General features: G+C 41.1%; 1 protein-coding gene across 1 annotated transcript; it reads right to left on the bottom strand.

The window, feature by feature from the left end:
- Nucleotides 1-2,163: 2,163 nt before the first annotated feature.
- On the bottom strand, nt 2,164-9,985 carry LOC118389836 (GTP-binding protein SAR1a). Its single transcript, XM_035779715.2, has 7 exons — nt 9,817-9,985; nt 6,411-6,486; nt 5,486-5,605; nt 5,226-5,291; nt 5,012-5,115; nt 4,082-4,213; nt 2,164-3,716 (listed from the first exon to the last, which is right to left on the bottom strand). Exons 2-7 carry the CDS (start codon nt 6,466-6,468, stop codon nt 3,600-3,602), a joined length of 597 nt encoding a protein of 198 aa, XP_035635608.1. The 5' UTR covers nt 6,469-6,486; nt 9,817-9,985; the 3' UTR covers nt 2,164-3,599.
- Between the last annotated feature and the right edge of the window lie 427 nt (nt 9,986-10,412).

Below are 10,412 nucleotides of genomic sequence, written 5' to 3' on the forward strand. Positions count from 1 at the left end.
TTGCAATTCGTTCCAGTCCTTGGCAGCAGAGAACTGGAAGGAGAGGCGGCCAAAGAGGAGTTGGCTTTGTGGATGACCAGGGAAATATACCTGCTGGAGCGCAAGCTACGGGTGGGTGTTGCTATGGTGACCAGTGAGCTGAGATAAGGCGGGGCTTTGCCGAGCAAAGACTTATAGATGACCTGGAGCCAGTAGGTTTGGCGACGACTATGAAGCGAGGGCCAGCCAACGAGAGCATACAGGTCGCAGTGGTGGGTAGTATATGGGGCTTTGGTGACAAAACGGATGGTAATGTGATAAACTACATCTAATTTGCTGAGTAGAGTGTTGGAGGCTATTTTGTAAATGACATCGCCGAAGTCGAGGATCGGTAGGATAGTCAGTTTTACGAGGGTATGTTCAGCAGCATGAGTGAAGGAGGCTTTGTTGTGAAATAGGAAGCTGATTCTAGATGTAATTTTGGATGGTAGATATTTAATGTGAGTCTGCAAGGAGAGTTTACAGTCTAACCAGACACCTAGATATTTGTAGTTGTCCACATATTCTAAGTCAGACCCGCCCAGAGAAGTGATGCTAGTCGGGCAGGCGGGTGCGGGCAGCGATCGGTTGAAGAGCATGCATTTAAGAGCAGTTGGAGGCCACGGAAGGCGAGACAAACCATGAATTTCCATTCCATCAAATACAAACAAAATAAAATGCTCAACATAGATCATACTGAACTTCAATAGTCTCAATAACCACAGAACCATTATTGGGTGGTTGTTGTCCTTGATCTTTTTGGCCTTCCTGTGACATCAGGTGGTGTCGGTGTCCTGGAGGGCAGGTAGTTTGCTAGAGATAGCTTTAGGTAATAAAATACAGACATGGGCGAGTTGTTGAGAAGGAAGGATGGTGCTCTCTTCATGCTGATTTAATCAGGAATTGGACAAAAGGAATATCATCATCATCATAATCAATGGGAAGTCACCTCTGTGTCGTCCTGTGCTGTCACTATACGCGCCACAACAGTCACACTACTCTCTGCAGCAGGACAGACATCATGGCAGACTCACAGGAGTCGGTAGGAATACTTTTGGTCTTTGTATAATGAATAATGACATATTTTCAATATGGAGGAAAGACCACCAGGGTGACCCTGAAGGAGAGCCAGATGTTGGCCATCTCCCAGCCCCAGAAACATCCCCCTGGACTCCCGACTGGGCAACCCTGTGTGGAGGTGGCAGGACCGAGGTGACCAGAACAGCCAGAGGCACTGTGGGAAGTGTGGCCACATGTTCCTGGCGGTAATTCCTGCCTGTTTTCTCCCATCATAGCAGTGGGAGTGTGCATGGTTGACATTGTTAAAGGGGACTGTTGTAAGCTAGATGAGGACACATAATTGATTCATTTTTATTTTAAAGAAAATGGAAATCACTGTCAACTGTATATGTTTAAAGAGACTGATGGGAGTATTCACAAGAGACAGTAGCATAGCGAGAGAGAAGCTGAATCAGGCAAGTCTAAGGAAATCATGTGTAAAAACACTTACATTTGTACTTACACTGTTTGATACCGTATTTGATCATTTGAAAATTGCATCACTAAAGAAGCGTTTACCTATCAAATATATTGTTTACTGACTACCTATCTGAAATGTCATTTAAAGGCTACCGTTAGTACAACATTTATCAGTTCTGCCTTATCAGCTATGCCCTCTAGTGGACTAATGTTGCAACGCATCGGCACGACCATGTACTGCTAACTGTTGTGTCCACACCCCTCCGCAAATACAGGTGAAATCATATTGCCCTATACTCGTCAGTATCCCCAGGGTAAACAACCAAATGATCTAAACCACCTTGTGTCCCCCCCCAAATGGCACCCTATTCAGTACACCACTTTTGACCAGGTCCCACAGGACTCTGTTCAAAACTATTGCACTATATTTTTTTATATTTTACCTTAATTTAACGAGGCAAGTCAGTTAAGAACAAATTCAGCAAACTATAGGGAATAGGGTGCCATTTGGGACAGATCTATTGTCAGTAGAAAGTAAAACATGTTCCTGGTCTACTGGTATACCTTGATAAGAGTCCATCAGAGCAGAAAACAGTTGTGTAATTTCTTGCAAAGTCAACCGACTGAGCCACACCAAAATAACGGTTGGTTACAGACCACTGTTAATTCGGTTATTCATTGCAAATGTTTATTACAATTTATGATGCAAACAGTAAGTCCCTCCCTTATCGGAACAGTTCATGGAATATGAGGAAATGAAAACACCGAAGGGCAGAACAGGAAAAAAATGACAGGTTTTGAGATAAGCACTCAATTCCTTACACTGTAATTTGGCATTTGCTCCCTCGTTGTACTTCTGTATATGGTCGATAAAAAACAAAGAACAAGGCATGCATAATAGTTTTATAATGCACATTGATCAAGGAAACCACTTATTTAAAAAAATCCCATATGGTCCCTTTCTGCTAGGTTTTCACTCGTGGACTATTCCTCATATCTAACTTGGGACACTATATTCATCCTGTTCAGGTTCGGTTTCTAAGGTGAACCTGGGCCCAGCTCTGCTTGAGGGAACTCATCTGACTTTCTAACATTGCCAACTACTGAGATGTTACATAGCTCCAACCACTTTTTACTGCATATTATCATCAAGCTATTTTCAATCATTTCATTCACAGTTAAATATCTTTCTGATCTTGTCTGCTAGCTAACAATTTGAACCTCGAACCCCAGAGAGATGGTTATATAGCCAATATTATTCCTTTTCATTCTTCCAAATTAAAATGTCCCCTCCCATTGTCGTATATGGTCCTTTCGATCTTACCACAGCATGTCGACCCCCAGAGTTCCATGCTGCCTACAACCCATTGGCCTACCTACACTCCAGTCTTGGAGCATGGGACTAGTCCGTGTCCACAGACAACACATTGCCGTTTGGAAATGGGATTACCTTAAATGCCAATACAAGTGACAAACTTAAGAAATGTAACTATTTCCAATACATTAATGTAGATCAATGCAGGGCTCGGTTTATTAGAAGAAAATGACACCGCCAGAGAGACGGAAGGGTTTTCTTTAAGGTGAGTGCTGTTGTCTACTTGGCCACACTTCTTACTATGTAAAAAATATAGGATGAAGAAAAGACATTAATGAAACATGATTAAACACGAGTCATGTCTGTATGTTGCCTTTCCTGTTAAAAAAAGTGTATTGCGATGTGTACAACTAATCAGCTGTCTCACTGCTCAAAATGTGTTGGAAGGTGGCAGATTAGATTCATTTACAGATTTACAATTATATACTGCATTTGTCACACCAACAGATGTCATGGGGAGGCGAATAGATGGAAACAAAATAGAAAAGATTAATCCGTTACAATTTTTTTTAACACTTCTGCAGAACCAATGCTATGTTAATTCTCTTGGAAAAAAAGAGACAGTGTAACCCCAAAAAAGTGTTCTGTAGACCAATAAAAGTATTGGGTTCAAGTTGTACTGTTTTTTTCTGGTGGCGGAGGCAGACTTTATAAACCAAACATGGGACTGAGTATGGTGGCGGTAGAAGTGGGGTGTCTCCCTGTAGCACCTCCTGGTGCCGGGGCTCTAGTCAATGTACTGGGAGAGCCAGCGGAAGCCCTCGCCGTAACCCTGCCTCTTCAGCACGCTGCACATGAACACCTCCAGTGGTCTCGTGTTCAGCTCCTTCATGGGAATGTTGCCCTGGAGACCAGACAAACATTGTCAGGGAACCACATCATTAAAATGTATGGTTATTCTAAGCAGCTGTGGGGCTCCGTTTGTTTTTGTTCTTCTGTTCTAAAAACCTTAACTACATCATAGAGGTGGCCTTTCAACAGGATATTGCTTTGGTCAATGGTGGGGCCAGGAGCAGACAGGGTGAAACTGTAGGCCCTAGTTATATCCATGTCTTGTCCCTATGAGCACATATAGACCCTTGAATGGATGAGGGTTTGTATAATTCTGAAAACAGGTGCACTGTTATTTGTTGTAGTAGTTCTACTGACAGGAGAAGTGGGTGGCACAGTAGTATCAGGAGATGTGTGTTCGTGCAGGGATCTCCTTACCTTGCCTGTTGTCTGACCATACAATCCAAACATCTCACGTAGTGTCTCCTCACTGACGGCTTCTGTTTTGTCAATCTTGTTGCCGAGGACCAGGATAGGCACGTTTCCAATGGTCTCATCTGTCATTAGAGCCTGCATGGACCACAGGACGGAAATGTCTGGTTAGTTATCACAATAGTCCACTAAACATGTCATGATCTTCGACATTATCTACCTGTGAAATGGCAAGGCATGCCTTCATTGCAACTGAAAATTGTATCTATTTTATTTTTACCCCTTTATTCTCCCCTATTTTGTGATATCCAAATTGGTAGTTGCAGTCGTTACATCGCTGCAACTCCTGGTCAGACTCGGTAGAGGCGAAGGTCGAGAGCCGTGCGTCCTCCGAAACACAACCCTGCCAAGCCGTACTCCTTCTTGACACACTGCTCGCTTAACCCGGAAGCCAGCCGCACCAATGTGTTGGATGAAACACTGTACAACAGGTGACTGAAGTCAGCTTGCAACTCGTCAGAGTGCGATGGGACAAGGAAATCCGGCTGGCCAAACCCTCCCCTCACATGGACGACGCTGGGCCAATTGTGCGCTACATCATTGGTCTCCAGGTCACGGCCCGGCTGTAACACAGCCTGAGATCAAACCCGGGGCTGTAGTGACGCATCAAGAACTGCAATGCTGCGCCACTCGGGAGGCCCCTCAACTGACTAACTTCTAGCAGATATCATGAAGGTTCATGAGACTTTAGGAATGGTAAAGATACCATTATTTCATCAAGCATATAAAGAAATCAGTATGAAACATTAACTGCTTATGAAAAGGCCATCTTTTGATAGAACATCTTTGGCATGGTTTAAGTTGAAATGTGATAGTTTTCAGTCCCATCCATCTTATGAGGTTTTTCCAATGTGGTTGTAAATCAATGACACTCACATCAAGTTCTGTTTTGGACTCTGGCAATCTAGGGAAGTCGATGCAATCCACAAGGAAGACGATGCCGTTGATGGCGGGGAGGTAGTTTTTCCACACTCTGCGAGCTTTGTGAACATACGCACAAAATAAAAGAGATTAGTGCAGTTTTGCTGGGATACACAAATTAACAAATCAATTCTCTCTCACACACACAAGGGCAGTCGGGCACACATACCTTGTGCATGGCCTCCAAGGTCAAAGGTGGTGAAGGTCATGCCAGCGATCGTCAGTTCTTCCGAGGCTGGTGGGTAAAATGGGTCATGTTTACATTGGGAAACTACTACACAAGCTCAGTCAATTGAGTAACCATCAAATAGCGCTGCCTTTTATGAACAGGAAGGATGATCCATACTTCACTTGATTGTCAAACCATTAGGTCTGTCAAGAAGCTGGATTGAAAAATTATAAAAACATGACTATAAAATATCTACTCACTTGGATGTAAAGTTGGCACATGCTGTCCCAATCTGTCATCTTTGAGCATGTGCAGTAGCGTCGTCTTGCCAGCATTGTCCAGTCCAAGAAATACTAACTTGCCCGATTTCTTGTACAGTCCTAAAATGTCATTTAAATGTGTTTCTGAACATTTTTTGTACATTGAAAACAAAGAAGCTGTGACTTTATCACCTTGTCCTTTTGAGACCTGTTGTCTGTCCTTTGCCTAACAATGTATTCACAATTAAACCAAATCTTTGGAAAGTCTAAGAAATAAATATTCTCACAAACAAAAGAAGTCAAAGTTGAAAGTATCAAGTTAAAACAGGTATACATAAAATATAGTGAACCAGACTTTTTATCTGAGATTCAAAATACACTGCTGACCTGCACTACCACACACAAACATTATACCTAGAGCCCTGGATGAATGCCTGTCTTTTCTGAGTCAGCTCTTAGGCCTCGTCATCATCATTACGCAACACCAAGAGAACCTCAGCAGTACCTGTTTAACAAGGTAAGCAGGAGTGCCACCACACCTCTCTGAGATAAGAGCTAGCAAGTGTCACAGAAACTAGAGAGGGCTCTAGAGGGAGGCTAAAGGGAGTGGTAGCAGCAGCCTGAAGTGAGCTTGTTTGTGTTTCACTGTAGCTAGGCAGTGGGCACACGTTGTAAAACAACACATAGGCCAAGTCCCAGACTACTCAAATCACCAGCTACCATGTTCAACCACAAGAGGGAAATATGGATTTCTAAGAACGACAGACAGCACCACACTTGTTGTCAGTCTTGACAACAAGTGGTAATTAGGAAATACGAAAAATAAAAGCTATCAGTACAGAGTAGCTTGAGATCCAGCTTCCTATTCAAGCCATTCAGAGGATCGTATTGAAAGTGGAATAGGTGATGTTTACATGGTACTTACCTAGAAACTGCAATACGCTACTGAAACCACTATAAATCCAATCAAATATGAAGGACATATCCGGAGCTGGTGAATCCTGTAAGAAAGCAAAAACAGAAGTGATGAACAGGCATGCAAGTACAGCACATGACAAAACGATTGACTGATTACTTGCCAAGTTAAATTAAAGGTAAAATTTAAATAAAAAAATCTATTTAAAAAATCCAACAGTGGATTTTAAATATTAATTTATCCCCGGATTCCAAAACTGTTGATAATGATCAATCCATATTACAAGTCTAAGAGTTGGCTACTTCAACCAGCAGAAGTATCAGTGACACAGGCAAAGTAACAAGACACGATTAGGATAGTATATTTGACTTTCCAAAGATAAACTAACAATTAACCAAGAGTCTACGACCTAGAAGACATTACAATCTCTGCTATCAGAGTTCAGCCTGAAGAACATGGTACATGTTGCACAGTTGCAAGGAGAGAGGCCCTCCTATCTGAAGGATTTAGCCACACGTGATAAGAACCATGACAATAATTGGCTCCCCTCAGGAAGTATCATCTTGTTCCAGTCGGATTAATTGGACAGAAGTACATGCAGTTCAGACCAATCTTCACACGGTCTCTTTCCTAACAGCCAAGACGTGTGTTGCTGAACATAGCCTTAACAACACTGACTCAGAGCATGCTGAAGTGGACCATGGGTCTTAGTTGGGATAATCCCAACCCCCACCAGATTTTGTTTGCCAAACTTTATCTTATTGTACTTTCCATGACAAAAGAACAAAGATTTCTGCATAGCGCATCCGTAAAAACTGTTTGACTAAACAAACCAATGACCATCTAAAAGTCCCCTAAAATAAGTTTGTCCTGTAAAATAAACTGCAATTCACACTCAAAAAGGTCAGTTACCCTTGAATATTTTATTCCCTTTCCTATTTTTCCCTGCAACAAATGAAACGTGCTCTAACATCTACACATAAACACTTCCTTCAGTGAGCACTGAGCAGGAGAAAATATATTTTATCTGGGGGAGAAAAAAAGAAAGAAACGTGGCTGGCTGAGGACGCTATTTTCCACCGCAATTCCACGACACCAAGACTTTTGTCTCAGCACTCAGACTCAACTCTCTCCCTAGCTAGTGTGGCACCACAATGTGCCAGGCAGGCTGACCGACCTGTGGCTCTAGTTACACAACATACAAACAGCTCCAGGGCTAAAGTATAAGGGAGTTAAAGGTCAAGACCATGCAAATAGCTTCTACACCTGCATTGTTGTTGTTTGGGGTTTTAGGCTGGGTTTCTGTACAGCACTTTGAGATATCAGCTGATGTAAGAAGGGCTATATAAATACATTTGATTTGAAATACAGCTGAACTAGGCTACACGTCAGCAGGAGCTCTCCTCCTGGCTGGCTCCCTGTGTGTGACGTGATCCAGCAGAAGATGCTGGTCTAACAGTGTAGCCAGCAGATATAGGCTAGTGGAGATGTATCATCTAGCTATCAAAGCAAGATAGCCCTACTCTGAACAGTCACCTTGATTGCTTTAAGCTGGCAACCATACCATTCTGATTTTAAATGACTACTATAGTCACCCTGCACAGAGATACAATATATTTAGTATTCTATTGTGTTTAAAAAACTGGAATCATTAAGTCCTACTATTTCTCCTCAAGCAAGGGGTGAGGCCGATGGCAAAGGACACCATCAAGCCAACTCCTTGAATGGCACACTCCAACCTATTTATATGTACATTACTGTATTTATACATGTGATATTGTTTTTCAACAGGAAGTTTTTTTTTTAAATAGCTGGAGTGTACCTTTAATGGTGAAACAGCCATGTATGTTTGCGATATTAAAACAAAGAAGCTGCAAACAATGAACAAACACTGTTTTATCCCACTTGGACATCATTGCACACGCGATAGGTGAGGTGAGCCCAATATCTATATGGAATTGCTTTAAAATGAGCCTACCATGGATCACTTGGCTATTTGATATTTGACTTAGAATTTTAGGACCCCTTTAGGTATCCCCCATAACAAAATATATAGAATATTGATTTTGGACTTTACTACTATAGCCCATAGAAATGCATTGAATAACACATTCATAAATAGCCAAAAAGACAGTTGAAAATGTTTTATCATAAGGAATAGGGGTTTCAAGTGTCTGTCCTATATCTAGGAGATATAAGAAAGCTCATGAAGTAAATAAATATATATGACAGATATTTAACCCATTTTGGGGGGTAGGCACAAAACTACTTTTATTTATTTTATTTTTATTTAACCAGATAGGCTAGTTGAGAACAAGTTCTCATTTACAACTGCGACCTGGCCAAGATAAAGCAAAGCAGTGCGACACAAACAACAACATAGAGTTACACATGGAATAAACAAACATATAGTCAATAACACAATAGGGAACAAAATATATATACAGTGTGTGAAAATGAGGTAAGATTAGGAAGGGAAGGCAATAAATAGGCCGTAGTGGCAAAGTCATTACAATTTAGCAATTAAACACTGGAGTGAGATGTGCAGAAGATGAATGTGCGAGTAGAGATACTGGGGTGCAAAGGAGAAACACATTGTTGTTACGAAAATCCATTAATAAACATTTATTTGTCTGATTTAGCTATTTATATCAGCGAGCTGAAGTGTCCAACTAATGCAAGAATTTACCAACTCACACACAAACAATGTGGATTATGTCTCCGACACCTATCGATTTGGATTTTTTTTACTACAAGTAAAAACAATTTGAGCTCGAAATGGTGCCTGTACGTAACATTGAATTTTAATTTACGATGCAAAACCGTTATGATTAATAATATAGTTATGACGACTATATCCAGCTGGCTGACGAAGGTTTGATAGCCAAGCTAGCTAAAGGATATCGAGCTGTGAGTCACAAATTGTACCTTTAGCTGGCAGCGAGAATATGTTTTGTTGTTCACAATTGTTGTAGCTTGCTAGTTTGCTAACTAACATTCAAATCTAGCTACAGTAGCGTTGACATAGTTACACAGGTAGGTTGCTATTAGCTAAGTTAGTGCATCTGAATTCATAGATACGTGTCAGTTTCATAGATAACCAAGTTATAGTAGCATCGAGTTAATTGCAAACATAAGGACGCGCTAGGTGTATTGACAGGAAAGCTGTTTGTTACAGCTAGAGAACATAGCAATATAAAAATGCAAATTGACCTACTTTAAGGTTACCACATTACATGTCAAAGTAACTTGAAATTGTTCATTAGCTACCGTCGGCAATTTGATTGAGGGTTTCTGACCGACTAACTCACGTTAGCATATACCGTTAGCTAGCTATCCGCGCTAGCATTAATACCGAACGTTCAAATACACTTTCGCAAACCCCATATTTGAAATAATTTATGCTTACACTTACCCGTTATCTAAGTGTAGATCAATTGAGGAAATATGTTTGCTCTTAAAATCATGAAAATTTGCTTTACGGTCAAATGAGAGCACGCAATTCACTTCTTCTTCTCCACCTTCGCGTTATGTTACAGAGCCACGACACAGCAATGCAATCTGTGTCCAATAACTCTCCAGGCCCAGGCATAGCCGCTTCCTGTTTATGTTTCACAATCATCTTTCCGGTAGGGGAACATAAATGTGAACCATATTCTAGCACTGATGTAATTTAAACGTGTTAACACAGAACACATTTGATTTAAATAATAATATTCATCCTGCAATGTTATTTGATAACAAGGCAGTTTGGTATGTCTATATTTCTGATCTGAACATGTTTCTACTGAACATGTTTCTGAACATGTTTCTCCTACCAGTCCAGAGTCTTCAACTCCAGGAGAAACCCTGGAGAAATTAATTAATTAAAAAGTTAACCATTAGTCTGGTTTTATATAAACTAATTGTATTTGTAATACACAGTCTGTCACCATGTATTTAACCAATCCTACATGTTTTTACTCAAACAGAGGAAGCGAAGACAGTACAACATTGCGAGTGTTTCCAGTA

The sequence above is a fragment of the Oncorhynchus keta genome, chromosome 11 (assembly GCF_023373465.1).
Source record: "Oncorhynchus keta strain PuntledgeMale-10-30-2019 chromosome 11, Oket_V2, whole genome shotgun sequence".
NCBI classification, from domain to species: Eukaryota; Metazoa; Chordata; class Actinopteri; order Salmoniformes; family Salmonidae; genus Oncorhynchus; species Oncorhynchus keta.

What these genes read in the sequence shown, in the direction of transcription:
- LOC118389836 (XM_035779715.2), bottom strand. Translation starts at nt 6,468, where the DNA reads ATGTCCTTCATATTTGATTGGATTTATAGTGGTTTCAGTAGCGTATTG. An exon ending in CCTTGGAGGCCATGCACAAG is followed by an intron (nt 5,116 to 5,225) that starts GTATGTGTGCCC and finishes ATGTTCACAAAG; the next exon opens with CTCGCAGAGTGTGGAAAAAC. An exon ending in AGTCCAAAACAGAACTTGAT is followed by an intron (nt 4,214 to 5,011) that starts GTGAGTGTCATT and finishes TGGTCCATGCAG; the next exon opens with GCTCTAATGACAGATGAGAC.